Source organism: Notolepis coatsorum, assembly GCF_963971535.1.
Source record: "Notolepis coatsorum genome assembly, chromosome: 14".
In the NCBI taxonomy this organism is placed as follows: domain Eukaryota; kingdom Metazoa; phylum Chordata; class Actinopteri; order Aulopiformes; family Paralepididae; genus Notolepis; species Notolepis coatsorum.
This window is the reverse complement of record NC_140178.1, coordinates 28,455,041-28,482,124: the sequence shown is the minus strand read 5'-3', so window position 1 is coordinate 28,482,124 and position 27,084 is coordinate 28,455,041. Positions and strand designations below refer to the sequence as shown.

General features: G+C 41.6%; 1 protein-coding gene and 1 long non-coding RNA gene across 2 annotated transcripts; both read right to left on the bottom strand.

The window, feature by feature from the left end:
* Window positions 1-11,502: 11,502 nt before the first annotated feature.
* LOC311240159 lies at window positions 11,503-19,203 on the bottom strand. The gene is made up of 5 exons (XR_014620472.1): window positions 19,104-19,203; window positions 18,910-19,003; window positions 18,680-18,729; window positions 18,463-18,531; window positions 11,503-11,829 (listed from the first exon to the last, which is right to left on the bottom strand). It is a non-coding gene; the product is annotated as an uncharacterized lncRNA (long non-coding RNA).
* A 575-nt stretch (window positions 19,204-19,778) lies between these two features.
* Window positions 19,779-22,479, bottom strand: LOC311240480 (uncharacterized protein; the record flags this gene model as incomplete). Its single annotated transcript, XM_084329059.1, has 2 exons — window positions 22,159-22,479; window positions 19,779-21,952 (listed from the first exon to the last, which is right to left on the bottom strand). The coding sequence occupies exon 2, from the start codon at window positions 21,912-21,914 to the stop codon at window positions 19,779-19,781; it is 2,136 nt and encodes a 711-aa protein (XP_084185185.1). The 5' UTR covers window positions 21,915-21,952; window positions 22,159-22,479.
* Between the last annotated feature and the right edge of the window lie 4,605 nt (window positions 22,480-27,084).

Sequence of the window (27,084 nt, the reverse complement as noted above, 5' to 3'; positions counted from 1 at the left end):
CCAGCTCCCCCGTGGATCGCACCCTGCTTTCACTACCACACTACAGACGGTTAAGGCGACACAGCGATCTGTCTAGGCATGTCGAGCTTAAAAGGAAGCTTCAAGGATGGTGAAGTGAATGAAGAGAGCAATGTCGGACCGATAACGACGCAAGGTCACCTCAGGTCAACCTTTATAGCGTGCTATTGTTTGAAAAGAAAAGTGAAACTGATGATCCTCAAGGACGTTATTACCCCCTGTGCCTTGTATTTATTTAATTGTATTATACCTTTACTGATCTTCCGAGGGGGGTCACAGAGAGAGAGAGAGCAGAGGAAGGACTGTGGTTTTGCTGAGAATAGGTGAAAATAGCGAAAGAAATTGAGGTCACATTCAAGGCCACTGCTGATGGTATCTGTGTGTCTCTCAGAGAGAGAGAGAGAGAGAGAGAGAGAGAGAGAGAGAGAGAGAGAGAGAGAGAGGAGAGAGAGAGAGAGAGAGAGAGAGAGAGAGAGAGAGAGAGAGAGAGAGAGAGAGAGAGAGAGAGAGAGAGAGAGAGAGAGAGAGAGAGAGATGAAGGGTAAAAAAACGGAAATACCCAAAGGTAGAAGAAAAAAAGTCATCGACATTCACCGGGACGTTCTCTAGGCTTATTTGAGCCTTTTCACTACCACACTACAGAAAGTTAACCCTTTCACTACCACACTACATAGGGTTAGCCCGTTCACTACCACACTACAGAAGGTTAACCCTTTCACTACCACACTACAGAAGGTTAACCCTTTCACTACCACACTACAGAATGTTAACCCTTTCACTACCACACTACAGAAGGTTAACCCTTTCACTACCACACTACAGACGGTTAAGCCTTTGTAGTGTGGTAGTGAAAGGGTTAATGGCAGATTTCACTCTTTATATGATGGGTGGGCTTGCATGCTGTTGTTATGACTTGTGCCGCTCATGATAATCTGTCGGCGGCTTATTAACAAGATCTGGAGATGTGGAGTTTCATCTACAACATGTACTGAATACCCCCCCCCCCATCCAATGCATGTGTACGTATGAGTGTCCTCAATGTTATGTAACAGAATGTCGGTCTGCCAGGAATATTATTTTGTCTGTGCAAAGAATCTGTAGGTTATTAGCCGCTTGGGTTAATCAACCTTCTTGGTTGATTCATCAACTACTCAATCGTTAGGGAAATCAACAAAGATGTTTTTCATCACAGTCGTTTTACATTGAATAAATGAGTCCTGGTAAAGTAAATTTATCAATATCAGCGTAGCTCATAATAGGCAAATGCTTGTCTTCTATCAAAAAAGTACATTCCATATGACTCCTCTATTAGTTGATTAATAATTTCCTTAGTCAGGAGCAGCACTATTGGACCTTTTTCGGTCTAATCTACTGTTTATATATATATATGGTCCAATAGTATATATACACAGGCATGCTGTAGTCAAGGCTGTGTGCTACACAACCTAGCAAAGGGCTGTACTGCAGAGATAGGGGGGGTTGAAAAGGAGCCAATCAGTCCTTCTGAAAGCAAAGATAAGACTGTCCCCCTAAATAAGGGATTCTGTATGCATGTGCACAGAGAGAGAGAGAGAGAGAGAGAGAGAGAGAGAGAGAGAGAGAGAGAGAGAGAGAGAGAGAGAGAGAGAGAGAGAGAGAGAGAGAGAGAGAGAGAGAGAGAGAGAGAGAGAGAGAGAGAGAGAGAAAAAAAGAGAGAGAGAGAGAGAAAGAGAGAGAGAGAGAGACTGATATAGATAAAGGGAAACAGCGAGAGAGAAGGAAATTATGGTGGTGGTGGTGGTGAGGGAGGGGATAAAGAGGGCCGCAGGCGTAAACACTATAATGAGACACGGCCTCGTAGAAGCAGAGGCCAGCGCAGCACAATATCATCTCTCTTCATTTGATGGGGTGGGGTGGGTGGGGCACTGTACAACTGTACAAGCAAAACTGTACATTGGAATATTGACGAAACCATACTTGGTTATTTACTGTACATTGGAGGGGGTTGGGTTAGGACATTTACAGGGGCCAGTTTCGAATTGCAGTCTCCCGTAGGTGTTCTTTGAGAGTTTTTGAAAGTGGGTAGTGATTCACATTCCTTTACAGCTTTGGGTAGGGCGTTCCACATTGATGTGGCATAATTGCGAAACGTGTTTAGTCCCTTGTTTGAGCCGAATCTGGGTTTAACATGATTTGTGGAGCTCCCTCTGGTGTTGTGATCGTGGTATTCACTGACCTTTGGGAAATATTTTGACATGTACATGGGTACCTTGGTCGTGTAGTGTATCTTGTAGACCAGGCCCATTGCAAGTTGCTGTACTCTGTCGTTATACTCTAAGGAGTCTAAGCCATCCTAGTTTGTCAAAGTGGGCAGGGGTGAGGTGGGTTCTAGGAGTAAGGTCAAGCAGTAGTCTGACCAGTTTGTTTTGAGATGTTTGTAATTTTGTTTTTAGCGCCTTTGAGGTGCTTTGGTAACATGAGGTGCAAGCATAGTCGTAGTACCCTTGAATGAGTGCTCCTGCCAGAGTCTTCAGGGTATTCTTGTTTACCAGAGAGGAGATCCGGTACAAGAATCGAGTTCGTTTTTTTTATTACATTGGATGCCATTTTGTCACAGGAAAGATTTGCCTCTAGGATGGAACCTAGGTATGTAATTTCATCTTTCCTTGTGACAATATTGTCACCCACTGTAACTGAGAAGCCGTCGGTCTTGTTGAGTTTGTTATTTGAACCGAAGAGAATGGACTCTGTTTTGCCATTTGTCATCTAAGCAGCGGCTAAGCCAGTATTACCGTATGACCCTAAAAAGCCATGTAATGGCCGTAATCACAATGCACACAGCTGGGGGGCGACTTCTCCACTGTGGCCAGAAGCCAAATACCTTTAGACTGGCCATAGCATAGCGTCCTTATGATACACGTCTCCCCGAGCTAGCCAAGGCGAGGAGCATGTTCCACCATAAACCATAAACCACCATGGCCAGTCCTTTGTGCCATCAGCCATCATAATAAAGTAGTATTTTTTAATGATGTGTGCTTAGTGTGTGATTTATGTAAATGCTGTATTTAGATAGGAGTTATACAGTATGAATTCCCTGTTTCAGTCCATCATTAGCTTGTTAAAATCGCAAATGTCCATACGGGAGCAGACTAAAATCATTTAAAAACAAGTTGCAGTCCATCAATGATTAATAGCACTACATGTTATAGCTCATACCTCTGATTATACATTTGTCATTAAATCATCTTCAAAATCAGTTGCATTTGGGGCGCCCTCGTGGCCCATACCATAGTGCTTCGCACACCTATGCGGCCGTCCCGGGTTCGACTCCCGCTGCCGGGGGATAATTTGTTGCATGTCTTCCCCGCCTCTTCTCCCGTTCACCCTCTCCTCCTCTGTCGGTCATGTCTGACCATGAAAAATAAATCGTACAAAAAAAATAAAAATATCAGTTGCCTTAGACATTCCCGAATCAACTTGTTAGCATGAGCTGCCAGGGCCCAGTGTAACCTTGTAACCTTCTCATCTTGTGAATCAATCTCCACAAAATGCCGCTCTGCCACTCAAGCTGCTGGATGGACGCCAGGCTATTTCAGCAGGTGAGAAGAACAGCGGGTCTATTCTCGGTGATTCACACGAGGTGAACAGGCGATACGAGGTGGTGGTGGGAAACGCTCTCCCTTGCAGTTGCCAACAAGGTGAAGGTGACACTTGGATAATTGTGTGGCAGACAGTGCTGCTGTGAAGAAGATTCTACAATTTAACCCTTTGAGGACGACTATCACACCAGCTATCACCACCACCCACCCAACCCCCTCCAATGTACAGTTTCTTCCCCTTCGGGTGTATATATTTTTCTTATGATATTTTTTTTTTCTTACACAGTACTGTATATTTGTATGTCTTGTATGTCATAAATGTCCTGATGAATTGAAAAAGGAGGACCCTGATGTAAACAAGATGAAAGTATTTTTCTGGTCTGCATCCTTGTAGCAGTTGTTTGTATTGAGCCGTACTGTATTGTACACATTCTACAATCTGTTAATAAAGTTTTCAATCAATCAATGACTCACCAGTTCATAGATTAGATTAGATTGTATTGTCACAGCACAAGTACAATAACCAAAATGTAGTTGGCATCTAACCAGAGTGCAAAGTGCTTAGCAGTATACAGTGCAACATGTGAATAATGTGGAGCATACATGACAAAGTTACGGATATAAATGAGGGCTGTCAGTTTATCGCATTAATTAGATTAATTAATTACACAGCAAATTAACTCAAAATTAATTACAAAAAAAAGTTTAGTTTTTTGTATATACTTTTTTTTTTATCTTATTCATTCCATAAGAACGTAGAATACACAGTGTCAGAAATACTGTGTCGGTTACTAGGCTTGAGTATATTGTAATGAACCAAATGAGAATATCAATTAATTTTTTTTTATCTTTGACTGTGAATAACACCATGCTCAAATGTACCAGACCTGAAAAATCTAAGCTAATTAATAGATGGAAGATGATTAAACAGGTTTTGTAGATACAGTACTGAATTCTGCCATCCGGACACATGCTATTTGAAATATGATTATAGAATATCAGGCACAAAATGGTTATGCGATTAAAATGTGAATTAGATTAATTAATTACAAATCCTGTAATTAATTAGATACATTTTTGTAATCGCCTGACAGCACTAATATAAATATGTTAAGCTGATGTATGTACAGTATTATTAGAAGAAGAAGTCTTTATTTGTCATGCAGACACACACACATGCGATGGGCTGAATGAAATGTTCTCTGCACTTCCCATCCCGTCATCCTTCCCCCCAAGGGCAGCCGGGAGCAGACAAGGGCTGCAGCGTGCGCCGCACCCGGGGACCAATCCAAGTGCTCCTGTCCGTCTTCGTCAGGGACACGACAGCGTTAGCGATCTGTTGTGCATGTTTTTCCATTGGATTTATCTTATCGGGAGGGGAACATGCAAACTCGACACACAAAGGCCCGGGAGATACCCCACCTGGGTACCTGGCAACACTGCAACCTGGTCCCCAAGCGGGAATCGAACCCAGGAACCTTCTTGCTGTGAGGCGACAGTGTTAACCACTACACCAATGCCGCCTATTATATACAGTGGTACAAGTACACTATGGTAGTAAACCATACTAGCCAGTGGTATAGCTAATTATACACAAATTAGTGCACGGTTATATGGGGGCGAACGAACACCATTCCCTCCAGTCAATATATGAGCAGTCTGTTCTCAGGCGAGCACAGGGAATATTGTGTGATCCATCTCATATTCTCCACGCCGAGTATGAACTCCTACCCTCTGGCAGACGATATAGAGTACCCCCAATGAAAACTCAACCATTTATAAATAAATTGTGCCTACTTCAATTACAATTTTAAACAATGTTGCTTGAGGCTGAGGGGTTATGCAATAGATTCATGAGAAGATGCAATGTCAATATGTGTAGTTTGTGGTTGTGAGTGATGCTACAGCGTGTGTTGCTTTGTTAATATGTTGCTGGTTTGCTTTTGTATTACTACTATATAGAGGCAGCTATGTGTGCAGCATTTGAGTCCAAGACAAATGTCCCTATGGGACAATAAATTATGTTGTATCCTATCATATTTTCAGGAGTATCCTGTTGCTATTCCATTGCTAGGGCAACCGCTTTGGCCCCCGGTTTATTTCCTGTCAGCAACTGTATACAAACATTTGAATGGGAAATACATAGGAGCCTATTTGGAATGTTTATGTTATCAAATTAGAAACGGTCTAAAGGTTTATAGAGTTCAAGAAATCAAAGAAGTCCAAGAATGGGCTTTTGAAAAGATGTCCTATAAACCGAAGATTGGATGCATATATATATTAATATGCGGTCTGATTTTATATGCTTTCTTTTGCTTATTTCTGTATCACTGCCCTCAGATTCATCCCTAATGATAGATATGACACTCATCACTGTGTTCTTTATGAGAAGGTTGGTTGGTCCTTCTCACAACAAACACTGGTATTTGTTAATTTTTAAGGCCCTTATTGGTAGGCTACCTCCTTATACTACATCATTATTGGTAAGCTACCTCCTTATACTACATCATTATCACATGCATGGCCATTGGAATTCCCAATCTAGCTATAGCTACGCCAGCTTTCCATTACACACTTACTGTGCGTCACGTTGTTTGTAGAGCTAAATCTATATTTTATATTATAGCTATGGATACAATATCATGGTCATTTGACAGTAAGAACCTTCCGTTCAAGATGCAAAACATTTAAAAATATTCCATCCATACGTTTTATACCGTGGTGAATATGAGTGTTATTTCGGAATGATCGGGGCTAATTCCTGTGAGGCTATTTATAAGCCGTGACGTGTATTATACCAAATCCATTCGCGTTTTGTCCCTACACACGCTACAAAATAGCCGACCGGGATCCATATAATCGACGGACAGCCCAGGATACAATGTTTCAAAGGGTGCTCGATACCGCCACCTGGGAGGATCTGGCCGGTACTGCACCTTCGGAGTCCCAGTATGCCTTTTACAGGCAACATGCAGCTCCCTGACATTGAATAAGGTATTAAAGGGGAACTATCTTATAAATGGCCTTTTTGAGTGTTTAGCATTGTTTCCTAGCTATGTGAACTTATATTAATATGATCTATGTCTCAAAATTCTCATATTGGCTCATTCTTCCAATTCTCCTCTCACAATATTCACCCTCACTGAACTGAGTCGTTTGAAAATGTGCCTATATGTGATGTCATATAGTCACTGCTGCATGTTAATGTTCAGGCGACGACGACGCTCCGCAGTGGTTTAGGAGCCCAGGCTCAAAACAGCTCGAGATCTTGAGGTAGAAAAATGCTGTTTTTGAGGACTTGATTAGAAATACAAAACAATGAATAAAAAAAATATATATATTACAGAGGTGTTCCATAGACTCACAGGAATTGTGTAAAAGTGCCCAAATAGTGAAAGAAATAGTAAAATAGTTCCCCTTTAAAATCGGAAAAAAGGAAAAACGACCCAGAAACGTGTTTGGCACTCAACGGTCGGGGCGCAGAAATGTGTTAACACATGATTGGCACCCAAAGTGTTAATAATAGGGTTTCAAATGCTAATTGACTTTAGTCAGTGAAATTATACAATTAAGTTATATATATATATATAAAATTAAGACTAGAACTATTTTAATATGCTCACTCAAACCACAAAAAACATGAAACTGTCAGAACGAAGAGCTTTATACAACAATGTTTATTCCAGTTATGCAAAGCTCCCGAATTGACTAATGACAGGACTGATGGTTGAATGAACCTTTCTATCATTTACATGTAGTCATTTAGCTGACACTTTTATCCAAAGCGATTTCATCAGGAAGGGCACAACTCTATCAGCTGAGTAAACATTTTCATCAAAGTGTTGAGTGCTACAATGTAGATTAGTATATTATAGGGGTGGGAATCGCCAGATTCCCACAATACGATACTATCGCGATACTTGCGTCACGATCAGGGGCGGGGCTAGGGGGTGGCTACTTGGGCTCAAGCCCCGAATGTTTTCTGAAAAGCCCCGAATCTATTTAAAAAAAATAATAATAATAATAAAAAAAAAAAAAAATCTTTTTTTTCTTTTTTTGAGAATTCATCATTGTTACATGAAAATATGTTTGCACCAGATTTAGCAGAAGCTAATTTCCATCTGTGGTCTATCCAGCTGCTAACTGTATTTTAGTGAGTTAAGTCTTGGTGTCATGGTAGACTCAGACCTAAGCTTTAAATCACAATCAACAAGTTGACAAAAACTTAATTCTTCCACCTTAGAAACATAGCTAAAGTACGGCCATTTATAAATCAAAAGGACGCTGAAAACCAGATCCATGCCTTTATCTCAAGCCAACTCGACTACTGTAATGCACTCCTTACCGGCCTCCCGAAAAAATACGATGATAACTATTTTATTGCAATGCACTATTGCATTATTTTATTCTATTTTACTAACTATTTTATTGCACTGCACTATTTTACTTTGTATCAGTGAATAAAAAAAAAAAAAAAAAAAAAAGGCGGGCACCTATATCTGGGCTAAGCCCCGGATCTCCTATAATCCTAAATCCGCCCCTGGTCACGATACGATAGTATCACGATACTATATATATCGCGATACGCTGAGTATTGCAAACGTTTTTTTATTTTTTATTATTAAATTAACATTTAATTTATTACCTTTTTTCAACTGCAAAGTAAAACTTTGTCAACATGTTTTATCTAATAAAATAAAGTTCAGTCTGTTCATCTCACTTCAATCATTTTTATTGCAGAACATGGTATTTTCTCAAGCAGACAGAGGTAAACACTAATCTGTGTTGCATGTACCCGACAAACTGAACTGTTTGTATTACAGTCAATTCCAACTTAACTGAATGCACATGTGTGTGTGTGGACTACTGTACTATTACAGGTATTGAAATGAACAATGCAACTTCCTTATACAAAAAGGTTGAAGAAGTGTGTCTTTAGTCAACGGCGAAAGATTGAACGGGTTTCGGCTGTCCTAACTGTGGTGGGAAGTTCGTTCCACCATTGTGGGGCAAGGACTGAGAATAGGCGGCTTCTCTTTGATGACCCTCCCAAAAGACAATATCATATTGTCTTTTTGTCAACCATCTTGATATGGCAGCTTTTCTTTATTATGACTATGTGTATTTTGTATATGATGCTTCATGCTTTCTGTCTATATGCCTATATGGTGTCATGATTATATCACATATGATGTCTTGCTTCAATGAGTGATATCAGTCTGGAATGTATGGCCTGATGGTTCCATGTGGGTCAACCAACCTATTTAAGATGGTCTCTCCTTTGTCTTGCAAGATAACCTGATGAAGGTCCTTGTACCGAAACATTGTTCCCAATGAATACATTTTAATAAACACTGATATGAGTTTATCTTCAAGGCCACTGCCACCTTAAATCACAATGCTGCTAGAGTATAATTATGGACCCTACTATACCCGACACGTTCAAATGACTTAAGGTCCCCTGTGTACAGACTGAACTTGGAAAGTCAGCTTTCGGTTTTATATATAAATTAAATTTACATTTACTGCATATACATATTTGTCTTAATATACCTACAAATAGTCATTTTACATATCTGTAGATACGATATCTATATCTGTACATATCCTACTCTTACTAGTTATGCTGTATGACTACTACCATCCTGTCTTTATACCCGTTTCAGTGTATATATTATACAACTCTGTACATACATCTGATTAGCACTATACTCAGTAGTACTACCGTACTTTTCGGACTATAAGCCGCGGCTTTTCCCCCCATTTTTCGACCCTGCGGCTTATATAACGGTGTGGCTTATATGTGACTCGACGTGACCAAACCCGAAAATGTAAAAATCTAAATATTGCTTTTTTGACTGCATTGAAATGTTATTTATCTGTTCCCTTATTTGCTAAACTTAATACAACTTGTAAATGAGTTAATTCTTGTTATTTGTCCGACAGTATTGTGTCCCAATGCTAATTACATATGGTAATTAAACATTAAAACACCTGCGGCTTATATATGTACACATCATTCAATTTAGCTGCTGCGGCTTATAGTGCGAAAAGTACGGTAATTCATTTATATATTTTATACCCAGTTTAATAACCTGTACATTGTATGTTACTATTGCACTTTACTGTTACATTTGCACTCTGGTTGGATGCCAAACCTCTTTTCGTTGTACTGCACTTGTGCTGTATGACAATACATTTGCCACAGCTTTTTGGAATGATCTTCAACTAAAAATCAACGGCCCACCATTCTATGGACAATTTAAAAACATGATTACAAATCTCCCTGCTGCAGTTTGTAATCGCTTTGTTCTTTATATTTATCTGTTTTGGTCCTATTTATTCAATGTCTAATGATCTATCCTCATTTTATTTTACCTCTTTTAACATGCCTGAAATCTCAACATTGGAAATTAGTAGGGCTGTCGACTAATCAGTCGAAAGGAGCCGTAGTCGACTAACCAACCTCGTAAAAAGAAAAAAAAAATATATATAAAATATATATTTTTTTTAATCATTCTTTCCAAAAGAAAAGAGGCCTAGAAGCGTGGCTAACGCTAATGGCACGCATACCAGAGGCTAACTGCCTACGAAAACAGGCACAGAGGCACTGAAAGAGGATTTCACCCATCTAATGAACACACTAGACTAGACAAATATCAAGATGTATCCATCAGTGGACCAATTGGATGCTTTTTCAGAGGACAAGAAGCCTTCAGTCAACTCCTTCAGACATTAACACTTTGAGCGCCACGCCGTGTTTTCCTTTTTACCCCCTTGAATGCCACGGTCCACTCCCAATGTTAAGGTTAATATCGCCTAATCTATGTTTTAAATTATGGCTATGTGTCTAATCTGCCCGTCGCTTATCAAAGAATAATTTTCCAGTCAGTGTTGTCAAGGCAGATTGGTTTTTTATCGCTTCATTTCCGTTTGAGAGCATTTTGAAAAGCACCCGTTTTCAGGTGAAAAACAACCTATTCTATGATAATCGCCTTTTACTGGAATATTCCAGAACGTTGATATTTATCGGCCTATTTATGAATCGTTTTCAAATAAACGCTAGATGATCAATAGTATACGTGCACGCACGCACGTTCGAGCCGCGCGCTGATAATAGCTGCTTTCATTTCCTCATGGATTTTACAGTGAAACAGCTAGAGCACATATCACAAAAAAGCTTATATCTCCTCGAAAACGAGTCTGATTATCCTAACACTGATAACATAGATTCCTTACCTGACATCAGATGGTATCCAAATGGTATATTCCAATTCCTGATCACCATTCGAAAAAAATCGATAAGTATATTGATCCAACGTGTGTACAGTATAACCCATGCTCGCCGCGGCTCAGAGGATCCAGAATGAACTCTGGTAACTCTGGTAAATCAGTGGACTGGAAAATGTGGACTGGAATATATTTTTTCCCCCATCCATTTTCATTGAGTCCATTCCAAAAGGGTGATTTACCATCTGGGAGACGATAGGGGGCGCTTTTTTCACATCTGATCGCCGGCGGCCCCTGGATTTCCAACGGTAGGCTCGGGTGATGCAATATGATTTCAGATCGCTAAAAATAAATAATAATAATAATTCCGAGAAAAGCCGTGACGTGGCTTTCAACGTAACTATCGTAAACCCGAGAATAGCCGTGAGTGGCAATCAAAGTGTTAAGCACCCCCCACAGCCCAAATGGAATGGAAAAAGAAAAAGAAATACCAATAGTCGACTACTGGCAAATTTTGGCCAATCATAGTCGACCATCCAAATCCTTAGTCAGGGACAGCCCTAGAAATTAGGGAAACCTCAACGTTTCTTCGAGGATTAATCAAAGATTTTAAATGAAATTAATTGCAAGTGAAGAAGACGCTGTCCTTTTTTCTACTAATGACGGGACGGAAATGCATAATAAAATAGTTTATTCACATGAATTACAACGGTAAGTCTGGAATGGCAAAGTCTGCAAACACATCGACGTACCCAAATACCAACGATACGACAATAAATTAATTATATTTATATTTTTAAGTGCATTGTAGCAAAACATTTATCAACCATAAAATTGATAACAGACAGTTAGCATGGATCTTCTAGGAGCTGCTCCCCCCACACACAGACACGCACACACACACACTCACCGTACACACACACACACTCACGTACACACACACACACACATCGTCCACGGTGAGTCTGCCAGTCCAAACGGTGTAACTGCCTGTGTGAGAGACCTACAGAAAACAGAGAGAAAAATACAGCCACTTTTTAAGGATCCTAGAATGACCCTGAAGCACTGGCTGATGTTTCTATAGGAGTGAGGGCGCTTTCACACCTAACTTCTGAACCAAAAATGAAATGGTTACTATTGTTGAAGTTTTTATTGGTTTGGTTTAGGGTTGCATGATACACAGATAGTAGAAAGGTATTGCGATACCCAGACGCAAAAAATTGCCCTATACTAGTATTTATTAGTATCGATACCTTTAGAATAATAGTCTGATGCTGAATTTTCTTTGAGTTGAGTGGATGTGTGACCGGAGCAGTGTGTGTGTGTGTGTGTGTGTGTGTGTGTGTGTGTGTGTGTGTGTGTGTGTGTGTGTGTGTGAGAGAGAGAATGCACGCTTTGCGTTGTGGGCGTGTCAACAGTGTCAGCTGAACACACCCCAAAGCATTTTTCCACATTGTCTGTTTGTGACTGCCCTTATTAATAAAAAATTATTTTACAAGTGCTGTCATCTAATATTATATTCCATTACTTTTTCTGGTGTTTTAGATTTTTGGCGCGGTATCGTTTTAGAACCGGTATCGTGATACTACCGGTAGTTTGGTTATGTTATATTTGGAACTTACCAGTGGAACTTACCAACCTTATGAAAGTGACAAATTGCACGTTTAGGAATATAATGGGAACATTTCAACAAAAGCTGTCCAATCAGAATCACTAAATGCGCCAACTAGATGCTTTTGGTCCAATTGCTTTCACGTCTCAAAACAAACTGCTCCAGGGTTCATTTGGAAGTGGACTGACAGACTACCTGGAACAGGTGGACCAGGGTGTGGTTGTTTCCGTGTGGACACTGACTCAAACTAACCACACCACTGGGGAGTAAACGCTCCAGGGTTAAGACTAAAGTGAAATCAAGCTAATCAAAAGGAGCACCCTGAGGATACCTGAGGTTAGGGCTGGGGCGATTAATCGATTTTTATCGATTAATTCGAATTAATGATTTAGAACGATTTAAAAAAATTAAAATCTATTTAAAAAAAAATCGTTTTTTTACAAATAGTGATGTTTGGTGAAAGTTAGATTTGCACTTTATTAATCCCAATAGGGAAATTCATTCTTGTTTGATGATCAAGAGGCACCTTTTATTTGTTTTAAGTGAAGTTTGGTGAAAAAGCATGTTATTGCACTATTAATCCCAATAGGGACATTCATCTTTGTTTGATCAAGAGTAACCTTATATATATATATATATATATATATATATTTTTTTTAAAGGTCCCATGCATTATAAATGGCCTTTTCCAGTGTTTAGCATTGTTTCCTAGCAATGGGGGATTATATCAATGTGGTCTGTGTCTCTAATTATCACATTGACTCATCAGTCTAGTCTCGAGTTCACGAGATCTTCCCTCACTCAACTAAGCCGTTCTGATTTGACTGTTTTGCTGACATGAATAAGGCAATGGTTGAGGTGATTTTTATCTGATTGGCTCTGTGGTTGTAGTCACCGCCCACAATTCGCTCAACAGAGCGAGTGGATTACTTCCTCAAACAGGGTGCCAAGTCCGACAGACAGCAGAGAGCGAGAGAGGGAGAGAGATAGAGATAGAGAGGGAGAGAGAGAGAGAGGGACCACGCGCAGGAGTCTGTGTAAAAATGTGTGTGTGCCATCTCTCTCCCTCGTCGGAGCATTTACACACAAACTTGACTGCGTGTGTGTCGGGGACGCATCTCTCCTCTCTCTCTCTCTCTCTCTGTCTGTCTCTGTCTCTCTCTCGCTTGCTCGTTCTCTCTCCCCCTCTCTCTCTTTCGCTTGCTCGTTCTCTCTCTCTCGTATGTATCACGCTGTGTGGGTGACTGTCACTCAAAGCGCTTATGGGCGGAGCCCAGCCAAATCAGCTTGAAATCTTGAACTAGAAAAATGCTGTTTTTGAGTACTTGATTAGAAATATAAAACAATGAATTTTTTTGAAGAAGAAAAACACCTTACAGATGTGTTCCATAGACTCACAGGAATTGTGTAAAGTTGCCCAAATAGTGAAAGGAATAACAATGCATGTCCCCTTTAAAGGCAAACTTCATTTTTGTTCAATAAACAATGTGACTAGGGCAACAGTGACTTTCATGAAGAGGGGGGGAAAAAAATTCGAAATTGATCCAGTTTTAGCGTTTTTATCAAACATTTTGTCGACCAAACCACAACCTCTACGCACATGCATATTTTAATCCATGGTTTCATAACGTGAGTGTGTCATCTTAATGATGACGTCACACTGGGTACAGGGCAGCAGGGGCTCTCACAGGCAGACGGCAGGAAGCAGAGAGCCTTCTTGTTACTACTAGCCGAGGAGCTAGTCTCTGTTTCACCTAACACTATTGCTCCGTGATCATAGCCATTCATCTCTAAAGCTAACCACTGACTAGTTGTAAAAGCCAACCACGTTACCATATTTGTAATAATGTAAATCATTGTGTCGTTGTACATATTGTGTTTATAACGTTAGTAGCTAAGTTAGCTTGGTAGCCAGCATTCTCGAAACTCCTAACATCACCCGATTTAAAATGGTTCTCTCCTCTTTGTATACCTTTGTCCTCACAAGTATTCTGCCAGGGAACTTATGGACACGACAATAGTAGTAGTTATAAGGTGTTTGAGCTTGTAACGTTAACGTTAGCTAATAGCTATCGTGGTAGCCCCTTTCGTGACTGATGCACCGAGTGCTATCCGAGGGGCTGCTATCGTATCAACATGCCGCGACGTGTAGCTTGCTAGCCGGCATGATGCGTGCACTGCAGTGCTTTGCCCCACAGGTCTGAGAAGAGGACCTGCACATTTTACTCGTTCCCCAAACTCCTCTACATGCCCCGATCGAAAATGGTTCACGACAGTAGCCATAATGCCAACGTTAGCGGGGTAACGTTAGCCAGAGCCATATAGGCAGTAGTACTATGATCCGGACGGGCATAAGTTGCCTCGAGTGACGTCACGGCCTGCTAGCGTCTGATAAGCTTTTAGATTTGCTCCGTCCATGTTATTCGTGCGTGGACCTTTTTAACCCTTTCTGAGTGGCATTTCCAGCGTCAAATGGAAAAAAATAAATAATGAAATTAGATACCAATGATGTAAACTAGGGCTGGGCGATATGACGATATTATATAAATATCGGGTACAGTTCATTAACGATACACTTTTTAAACGTATCGTGGATATCGTGATGTTTTGCCCAAGAGGCTTGTGTTGAGTCAATCTGGTCCCCACGTTGACACTTTTGAACAGCGCCGCCCCACACACACACTACTGCATCAAAAGTTACTACTTATGATAACAAAGGCATTCGTTTTGTGGCATTGACGTTATATAGTTACACTTTCAATAACATCAGCGTATTTACATAGCAACGACCGAGGTCGACCTAGATATAGCAAGCATTAGCCGTTCATATCTTAGCCCGTGCTGACTCCGTTGTGCCCATTCTGCGGTCTGTTAATAACGTTTTCAATCAGACAGATGTATGGAAAGGCTTTTATTATAACATCCGTTGCAGTAAAATCATTATGCCTCCAGTCGTTTAGTCATTCTGCAGAGCTAAAAGCTAAACGTCGGCCGCGGCGAGCTACCGCTGCCATTGTTGTTTTCATTGAGCTCTCCAATGGCGGAAGTAAAAAATTAATACGCGCTTGCCGATTGGTGCTAAGAACAGCAGGGCGGGTGCAAGCGATGTGACGTAATTGGCAGACGCGACTGTCAATCAAAATGATTCTGTTTGCCGACTGAATGAATATAAACGTTATTAACAGATTGCAGCATAGGTACAATACAGTACAGCTCAATACAACAACAGTCAACAGTGGACTGGAGGATGCAGACCAGAGAGACTTTCGTCTTGTTTACATCAGGGTCCCCCATTTTCAATTCATCATATTTCATATCTAAATCATATAATATCTCATTGCTAAATATATGCAATATATAATCGAATAATCCAATAATCTAAATCTAATATAAAATATAAAAATGCTAAATGCATGGGTATTTTATTTTGTCTTTAATGTTAGCTTGCAAACTCAAATACTGTCTTGGTAAGCCTCATAATGAATTGTTTGGGGGAAAAAAGAAAAACATTGTGATGCGTATCGTGTATCGCCGAAAGGTCAGAAAATATCGTGATATCATATTTAGGCCATATCGCCCAGCCCTAATGTAAACTACCCATAACTGAAGAGTAGGGTTTAACCTGCAAGTTGGCCTGTGAAGATTGGTGAAAGTTAGGTTTGCACTTCAGTCCCAATAGGGAAATTCATCTTGGTTTGATCATTTCTTTGTGTCAAATAAAAACAAAGCTTATTTGAATGATTTCCTTGGCATTTCTAGTTTTTAAGAGAAAAATCGATTAAAATCATAAATCGGATGTGGTGTGAAAAAAATCAGAGATCTTTTTTTTAGGCCATATCACCCAGCCCTACCTGAGGTGGACCATCTCTGGAACAGATGCACGAGAAACAAGACAAGAACATCAAAACTACACACTCTAAAGCAGATCACGCCGTGTCATCCAAGTCTCCTTTATCCAGTCGTATGCTCAAAACTTCACAAACACATGCAACTACATTTCTAGTTAAAAACAGTCTCATGCACATATGTGTGGCACGCCTGAGCAAGCATGTGCGTTTGATTGCAGGGTTGACTCTATCGCAGGGTTGACTCTATCGCAGAGTTGTTTACACATACCTGCAACTGTCACCAGCCTTTTAACTGTAATTTGACAGTTCTGCTTCATGTATTATTACATACATTGTAATTTTATTTGGTTGTTTGTTTGATGTGTTTTAATTATTTCCCTTACCTCTGTGATGCGTGTACTGTATCGTCCGTCTCTTTTCTATTTTCTTTCTTTCGTCCCCTTTCCCTGTTGCCCTTTTGTCCTCTCGCCAGGCCGTTGTTGTAAATAAGAATTTGTCCTTAAATTTACCTGCCTTATTAAATAAAGGTTGAATAAAACATTTTATAAAGATGTCAATCCTGCCTCTGCGGCTTGTTCATCGTGGGCAGCGGATGAGCGGGAGCAGAACTCCTGGCCAATGAACCAACGGTTTAATTGGAAATGTTTTTTTGTTAGCCAGTTTTTAGCAAACATGTATGTAAAAGTATTGAGCGTACGACTGGATAAAGGAGACTTGGAATATAGCCCAAGCCCAAGGTGTGTTTGAGAGTTTGTAAACAGTTTGGTATAGTTTTGTTCTTGTTAAACTTAATCTCCAGTGACTTCAATTCATCAAGTATGGCTCCGTTCAATGTGACGGCATGCCTGAAAAGACATCTTCACGAATTCAAGGCATCACAGGGTGAGCAATTGATATACAAATTATCTATTTGGGGTGAAGTGCCCCTTTAAAGTAGCGGTAGCCTCTGGCACATTTTCAGTCTGATCCTGTATTACACTCTCCATTACCATGCAGTCTAATATGATGAATGATTGGATTGTCGAATGTGTCAGTTTGCATAACAGCCTAAGCAGATAGCGTCTTACAGTATATCAAGAAGTATGAAATGACGTGTGTGGGGAGTCCTAATAGCCAAACCCTACTGTATACACACAGTCCATCCAAAAAGCACTGTTTGTTGTTGTTGTTTAGATATTGCAAGCAGAAAATGATAACATTATTATTATTATCATTCTAAGCATAGTAGTTTGTTTATACTTCAGAAGTATGATATTTAGACTTGGTCCCCAAAATTAATGCAAGTGAAAAGAGAGGACCTGACACCTGGGAGGAATGGTGGTGTTGACAGTGGACGACACTAGTGGTCGCTAGCTTACTAGTCGCTAGTTCTACTAAAGTGAAATATCCCTTTGGCAAAAATGTTAGTGCAAAAAGATGAGTGAACACCTCTTTTGAGATAAATAGTTAAATGTAAGATGATGAATTACTTCTAGAAATACTTTTTATTTTTTTTTGATGATTTCTATGTCCAGGGTGCGTGAATACTTTCCCCAAGGCAGTTGTCCTTCCGCGTTCGGTTTACGCGGCCTGATTGGCCACTGACGCTTCTCTCAGAGCCCAATCGCGTTGCGCCTAGCTTTCAGTTCCACAGCCCAAGTCCTCGCCCATTTCCTCGTAACGCGCTATTCATATCAATCGACATCACATCAATATATAAATAACGTATTGTTTTCATCTCTCACATCAATAGTCCACTCCTCGCCCATTTCCTCGTATTGTTTTCATCTCGCTATATTAACGTAGCCCATTTCCTCGTATTGTTTTAATCTCTCTATATTAACGTAACGCGCTATTCATATCAATCGACATCACATCAATATATAAATAACGTATTCTTTTAATCTCTCACATCAATAGTCCTCGCCCATTTCCTCGTATTGTTTTCATCTCTCTATATAAACGTAGCCCATTTCCTCGTATTGTTAAATCTGTTCTATAGGCTATATTTAGTCTAGTTGAGTGATAGTTCGTTTTAGTATATTGAGCGAGTGAATTGAGCGAGTAGTTAGGCGATAGTAGGGCTAACGCGATTGGGCGCTGAGAGAAGCGTCAGTGGCCAATCAGGCCGCGTAAACCGAACACGGAAGGACAACTGCCTTGGGGAAAGTATTCACGCGTCCAGGGTACCACATACCTTGCGGAGCATCCAATACGTCTCCTGTCATCTGTTGTAGTTCCTGTTTAAGCTTCTGAGTGGTGGGTTCTGGTGGATACAAAAATACATCGCAGAGAATAAACTTGCATATCAGCCACGTGTGAATAGGTCATGTCATGTCAAATTAAAACGGCAGACACTGTCAGAACGTGTGAGTCTATCTCCCAAATGCACAATCTGGAATCTTTGTGATTACCTTGTGCTGAGGACATCTCATTGAAAAGTTGTCTTCATTTAGGGCACATCCTGCAGAGACAGCATGAGTAAAGAAAGTCACTTAACATTAAAAATGTTAGGGTAAGAATTGCTTCTCACAAACACAAGGAGAACCAAAGCTGCCTTGTTTGAATATTTCTTTTTCAAGCAATGTCATTTGATCTAACAAACATTTAATTCTATTACTGCATGTTTGATGAAATACAATACCTGACTGAATGGCACATCTGTAGTGAAAATTCATGAGACACCCCTTCTGGAAACAGCCCATCATTGCTCCCATTGCATGGCATATGGAGCAAACCTGGGGGAAAAAAATAGCACAAAACGAGCACAGGCTGAATAAAGAGAGACGGCGAGAGACAGTTCACCTTGGACACAAGACGAAATATTCTGCCACTCACCGTTTCCTGTGCGAGCCTGGCAGCCTCTTCCAACCCATATAGCTTCCCTTTGACTAAGAAAACCCCGGTGGACCAGATGCCACAGTCCTCATGGATCCACATTGTCTGTTTGTGACTGCCCTTGATTATTTAAGTTTCAACAGTGTCAAAATATTTTTTTATTAATAAAAAATGATTTTACAAGTGCTGTCATCTAATATTATATTCCATTACTTTTTCTGGTGTTTTAGATTTTTGGCACGGTATCGTTTTAGAACCGGTATCGTGATACTACCGGTAGTTTGGTTATGTTATATTTGGAACTTACCAGTGGAACTTACCAACCTTATGAAAGTGACAAATTGCACGTTTAGGAATATAATGGGAACATTTCAACAAAAGCTGTCCAATCAGAATCACTAAATGTGCCAACTAGATGCTTTTGGTCCAATTGCTTTCACGTCTCAAAACAAACTGCTCCAGGGTTCATTTGGAAGTGGACTGACAGACTACCTGGAACAGGTGGACCAGGGTGTGGTTGTTTCCGTGTGGACACTGACTCAAACTAACCACACCACTGGGGAGTAAACGCTCCAGGGTTAAGACTAAAGTGAAATCAAGCTAATCAAAAGGAGCACCCTGAGGATACCTGAGGTTAGGGCTGGGGCGATTAATCGATTAATTCGAATTAATGATTTAGGACGATTTAAACACCTTGGACACAAGACGAAATATTCTGCCACTCACCGTTTCCTGTGCGAGCCTGGCAGCCTCTTCCAACCCATATAGCTTCCCTTTGACTAAGAAAACCCCGGTGGACCAGATGCCACAGTCCTCATGGATCCAGCGCTCATTTGTGTGAAGGGCCACCGTGGCGGGGCAGCGGGCCGTGTCCACGAGCGGCTCCTCTGCAGAAGCAATGACGGATCGCTCACCACCACCACCGGCGGGTGAGTGGTCCTCGTCCGCAGCCTCGCCGCCATTTCTCTCAGCAAACCCGTCTGACTTCTCCTCTTCCCTCTCTCCGTTCCTCCCCCTGTCGTCCGGAGACGGCGCTCTGTTGTTCCGCTCTTGGCCCTCGAGGGCCGCGGCGGCGGGATAGTAAGGCCCGTGAAGGTCCCCGAGGCCCATGGCGACGGTGGAGTCGCCGCAGAGGCAGCAGGCCTGCGCCGGCTGACACTTGCTCTCCGAGCCGAGGCGACCGAGGCGAAAGCAGGAGGTCCTGGGGACAAACCCGGACAGAGGCACCGCGCCCGCTTTCTTGTGCGCCGCTCGGTTGCCGCGTGCCACGCTCACTTCGTCCTGGTAGTTGACGATGGTGCACTGTCTGTGGTCAACGTGAATGAAGGGGCAAAAGCTGTCCGATTTATTGTCGCTTTTCTTTTTGTACTTGGCGAAGTTTAGCATGAACTCTGGCTCTGTTGGGGAAAACATGCTGGACGGACCAGTTTGTGCACGTTTCTTTCGCCTCCTTTTGGGGGCGCTTTTGTTCACTGGCCCTTTGGTGGCTGGCGGGGACCTCGGTTTCTGCTTTGCGGGGATTATCTGGTGGGCATCCCCATTGGTTCTCAACATCTTGCCCTTACACACAGGACGGGCCTTTTTTCGCTTGTTTGTCACTGGTGAGGGTAATGGTATGTGGCTCGATTGTTGACCGTTGCCTAATCTTCCCTGCAGCGATTCAGAGGGACCCTCATCAACCAGCTGAGGAACCGGCTCAGTTTCTAACTCGTCCGAATCTGCACTTACTCTCTCCGCGAGAGCTGGTTGCGGGAGAGGCTCTTCCTCTGAACTAGATGACCTCGCCGTGGAATACATCGCGTCGCCCGAATCGGAACAGTCTTTGTAGAAGCCTACTCTGGTGTTCCTGGTCTGTCTCTCTGCATTGTGGTGAGAATCTAGATGGAAGGACATGAACGGCGTGGAATCCCTAATTCTAACACTGCGTCGTAGCCGTCTGGGTTGAGCCGGATCACTTTTATATTGAAAACCCTTCCCGTCCGCAAGAGTTTTGCTACAAGGCATATTGTCTGTAAATGTGGCGATATTTTTCTTTTCGTTCGTGACCGGCACCTCGACGACGTCGCTGTCGTCGCTCGAAACGTCGTCTAGAGCAGCACTGATAGGGTTCCTGTACACAGGCGGTAAGCTGTGCAAGAGGACTACAGGCCTTCTGTGACTCACCGGTGTAGCCACCGAGCTGTCAGAGGACTCCTCTGAGTCTGTACTGTCGGGACTGGGGGAGCTGAGAGGCTGGGGCAGGAGGAAGCAGCCTCTCTCTTCGTCCAGCGAGAGAGCCGCCGGGGACAGGGGCGCCACGATAGGGCTAATTGTGTCTCTGCTTAACGAGCCACACAAGCGGGTGTCCTTGGTCGTGGAAACGAGGAAAATTACATCGGAGTCACTATCGCTATCCTCTCCGGCACTGCTGTCGGGAACCGGGCTCTCTGTCGGGTCGGGGTCGTAGTACCCTTGGTGGTGCCACAGATTGCTGTGAACTCCTGTATGGTAAAGACCCAGTCCTTGAGCTAACGTTGAATCCCTGTAGCTTCCTATATTTTCCGTACACTGGTGGTCCACCTCTCTACAGTGGACCGCTCCGTCGACCTCTGTTTGCAGTTGGAAAACATCAGCATCTCCTAAGCTGTTGTCCATCATCCTAGAGCTGTAGGCGGAGGCCACTCTCCTAGTCCTGTAGGACGAACTGACGTCTGTGCTGTGGCTCTGTGGGTGTCGACGGTACCACTCTGGCTTCTTCGCTGGGTCCATGGTTTCAGTATGACAGCAGTCCAGGAGGTGGAGTTTGTATCTGGTTGGCAGATCTAGAACCATGGGTGATGGATCCTAGGAGTCAGGGGACACATCCATCGCTGCAAAATAATAATAAACATGGCTTTAATTTAAGTTACTAAAAAAAACACACAAATCAGCGGCAGGACACATTATCCAACATATCTGGGAATAGAAACGTAACCCGAGAGACGATTGGGAGCTATACATACTACTGTAAGATTATTTTTAATTTGCGAATATTAAAACAACGATCAACGACCACGCTAACCGGTGCGGTACATACCCCTGTGATGGTTAACTCCAGTGCCGAGTCCTGGGTCAGGACTGAAAGTGCAACTTGCAAAACAACTCCAGCAGCTATGACGTTAGCTAGCTAATTTACCTAGCCACTGCCAGGCCCAGACATGTAAACAAAAGCAGCGGCATTACTGTGTTGGCAACCCGACGCCATCGTACTGTGGCAAGCTAGCTAAGGGGGGCTAATGCTTATTATTTCGCCTATATAACGTTAACGTTAAATCACATGCTCCACAAAAACCAACGTGGTGAGCATTTCCCCTAGTAGTAGACGGCCGCACTCCTACGCACAGCACGCAGAGCCGGCGTCGACTCGCTACCCATGTACGTCACAGTCTGCTAAAGAGTTTGAACACAGTGGAACACCGTCCAACTCTCTGTGTGTATGAGTGTGGCTCGTGTCAACGGTGTCTCCTTCTGCAACAGACCACCGCAACACTTCCGGTATGTTGAGCTCATGGGAGAGAGTGGGGGAGGGGTTTGCAGTTGCAAACCTCACGAGCTTCATGTAACGCGGAAGTGCAGTTGTCTATTGTAAGTGTTCTATAGATATCTATGGGGCAGAAGGCGTGTATCGCTTCCGCAACGGAATTCGGTTTCCGGGTTCCTCTGATTGGCCGCGACACCCACGTGACCCGCCCCCTATCCATCGCTCGCTTCCTCAATTTATACGCATGGAAGTATTGACTGAATGAATGAATGGATGAAAACTTTATTTAACAGATTGCAGAATGGGTACAATACAGTACGGCTCAATACACACAATTGTTAAGGGGATGCAGACCTGAGAAAGACGTTTGTCTTGTTTACATCAGGGTCCCCCATTTTCAATTCATATAGAACGACGCAATATTTTATTTGTTTGTCATGACAAACCAATTACATAATCCAACATATGTGTAAAGGCACAACATATTCCAGTTAACGGTATCTTTTTTTAATGGTTTGTTACGGCGCAATCAATACTTCCATGCATAGGCGGCGGGTGTGTAAGGCACGGGTAGGCTGTGCCTTCCCAGACCAGTCGACACATTATTTTTATTTATTAAAAAAAAAAAAAAAAATTACCTTTATTTTTTCCCCTGTGTACTTGTGTGTGTGGGGGGGGGGGGCTGGGGTCGGCCGACCGTCAATGGATAGGTGTGGTGACACTTAACATTCCAGACGGCCTGAAGACTGGCAGGAGCACTCATTCAAGGGTACTACAACTATGCTTGCACCTCATGGTACCAAAGCACCTCAAAGGCACTAAAAACCAAATGCACCGGCAACTCTCATGGTTAACGGTAGAGATTAGGCTGGTTTTCAACACAGTTACATTTTTCAGGAACACTGTCTTTTCATCTCAACCTGTTTTCTTATACAAACAAATTGTCAGATGCAGTCAGGTTCATTCTTATTTTACTAGGTCAGCTGATGATGGACAGATTATGTTACCACGTCCAAAATCAAATGCTTTAAAGAGGACTGTTGTTTATCGTGCCATCAATCATTGGAATAACTGCCCACTGAACATAAGTAAATTGAATAGTAAAGTGTCTTTCAAATACCACCTGAGAATGCACTACTACGGAGGTGTCAATGGGTAGGTGTGGTGACACAGTTAACATTCCAGACTGCATCCAGTACTGTACCAATCACGTCGCACGCACCCGTTTGTATAAACATCTGAATTCGAATGCACCCGCCAGTTGGTTCCAGGTCAACACACACAGCAACGGCCGCACAAATGCAAAATGGATATACGTAATTTTTTCAAGGCAAAGGAGCAGGAAGAAGATAACAGTAATTCAGAAGCTCTAGAAGATCGCATCCGTGAAGCCACAGCGAGCCCTGCCCCTGGGCATAACACCGTGACCCGATCACCTGAGGCTTCAGGTAATCCACCCCACACTGATTTGGGAGAAAAAAACACTGGCCCCTCTCAGCCAGTCCTGCCAGAATATCCTAAAACATATTTTTGCGTGCAACCAAAAATAAAAGGTACGCGCGGGCAGCATTAAAAAGACAGCCTACCAGAATCTCAAGCTCACCCTCCGCCTATGCTTCCATGCATTCGGGACCTCCATGTTTTGGGGTATTCATCAGACAAATCGGATGCAGGGATTCGGCTCCCATCAGGCGGGCAAGAACTGCAGGTTTTCAGCCTCTCCCCTCTCTCCTGGAGCTTAAGGGGGAGCTTAGTATTCCTGCCGCGGAGGAGGTGGCTACAACATCAACACACAGTGACTACATGCAGTCACTGTGTGTTGGCGTAGCCAGCGGGTAAATCGCGATTTTTTTATTTGTTTGTCATGACAAACCAATTACATAATCCAACATATGTGTAAAGGCACAACATATTCCAGTTAACGGTATATTTTTTTAATGATTTGTTACGGCGTAGTCGTTCTATATGAATTGAAAATGGGGGACCCTGATGTAAACAAGACAAACGTCTTTCTCAGGTCTGCATCCCCTTAACAATTGTGTGTATTGAGCCGTACTGTATTGTACCCATTCTGCAATCTGTTAAATAAAGTTTTCATTCATTCATTCATTCAGTCAATACTTCCATGCGTATAAATTGAGGAAGCGAGCGAGTCCGCGGCCGCTCTCTGCCGCGCGCGGCAGCGGCAGAGCGGTGGATAGGGGGGCGGGTCACGTGGGGGTCGCGGACTCGCGGCCAATCAGAGGAACCAGGAAACCGAATTCCGTTGCGGAAGCGATACATGCGGGCAGCGGACTAGCAGAATGCCAGGGTTGCCTGAATGTTACTTAATGTGATTGCAATTGCATGAACTTTTCCTGACATGTGTCAGTTGTTCAGGCTCAACTCGTTTTAATACAAAACACTCGGAACCCTAAGACACGTTTACATGGCAAGTGTTCTAATACGGTTTGAAAAAAGGCCTAAGTACGGAGTGTTACAATCGAACTTGGCAACCCTGCTCATTACTGCCGTACAACGGTATTGTGGTACAGTAGTAGAGAAGCTACATTTTCCTCCGATATCGAGATTCCTCCCTCGCTAGTCATTTCTTGATAAAATAGGACAAAGCAAGATAATAGGACACATACTCTCCAAAGTAGCATTTATTGAAGACAAAAAGAAAGGAAAAGGATCCATCCAGAACAAAATGTCATTATAACTGTACAAATTACTGTTTGTATAAATAGGACCACCTTACAATAACATTAATAAACATTTATTTAGAGTGTAATTTGAAAAAGAAAATGCACAATATATATAGCTTATAATTATATATATATATATATATATATATATATATATATATATATATATATATATATATATATATATATATATATATATATATATATATATATATATATATATATATATATATATATATATATATATAATATTATTATTATTATTATTATATAATTATATTATAGCTGTGCATTGCCATGAACGGAACAAATAAAAAATGTAATGAAATATATATATATATATATATATATATATATATATATATATATATATATATATATATATATATATATATATATATATAAAATAATAATAACAGACAAGTAGCCTATTAAAACAGAACATAAATGTATAACTTTTTGGACATGAGGGAATGGGGATATGTAATATACGTAATAAAAAGATATGGAATCCCCCTGCACGACTCTGATACAGTATAATAAATACACGAGGATTAAAAGAGCTGACAACAATGACATAATTGTGTGTTAGATATAACATTACAAACTGCAAATAACAATTGCTAATCTGGGGACATATATATATTTGGAATTGTGGTTCTCATGGGCAGTTTATCTCTCTGGAAAAATCTCCAGAGGGAATGCCAACACTTATTATTATTTTTTATTTAATTTTTCATGCACCAGCACAGTCTACTATTACAGTCCAAATGGGGAACAGATGCAGTAACACTATCAGTAGTATTATGGGATATTAGTGCTATGGCCTCTAGGGGGTTCCCAAAGTGACTACTCTGTCTCATAACCCTTTCAAGTGAACATACTATGATGATATAATAATAATAATAACAATAATAATATATTATCATTCTAATGATGAAGTCACAAGTGGTAAAATCTGAATAATACTGAGATAACATTCCAAAAGATTTACACCTAAAAAAAATATCAACAGATCACTTCTCTCTGAAGGAATTGTGTTTTCTTTGACAACAGTGTTGATGCATCTAGAAGGCATGCAGAGGAAGTAATTAAAAGAACACGCCAACATTTTGGGAAATTAGCTTATCGTCTTCTCCAGAGAGAGACAAGAAGATAGATACCAGTTTCCTTTCTGTACATTCAGTAGAAAGAAAAAGTGCCCCGTGCCCAACACGCACATCTGATTGAGATTCACATGTGTGACATTTGTAATTTAGATTAATTACTTTGGATATAATTAATTGAGGATACACTGTCAAATATGGCTTTATTAATTCTCATACTCAAGTTCAACAAGTTCCACACTATTCACAAGGTCCAGCGAGATCCTCTGAGTGTCTCAGATTATGGCTTTAGTAACAAGGAGTGAATGAATGAATGAATGAATGAATGGAGGAGAAAGCTATCTGGCTGCATGTTAGCCTAGCTTAGCACAATGAATGGAAGCGGACAGTGCCAGTTAGCCTTCGGGGGAGGTGTTAGTTGGACAATGGCTAGGCTAACCGGCACTGTCCGCTTCCATTCATTGTGCTAAGCTAGGCTAACGTGCAGCCAGATAGCTTTCTCCTCCTTGTTACTAAAGCCATAATCTGAGACACTCAGAGGATCTCGCTGTGTAGTGTGGAACTTGTTGAATTTGAGTATGAGAATTAATAAAGCCATGTTTGACAGTGTCTCCTCAATAAATTATATCCAAAGTCTTTCTCTGGTCTGCATCCCCTTAACAATTGTGTGTATTGAGCTGTACTGTATT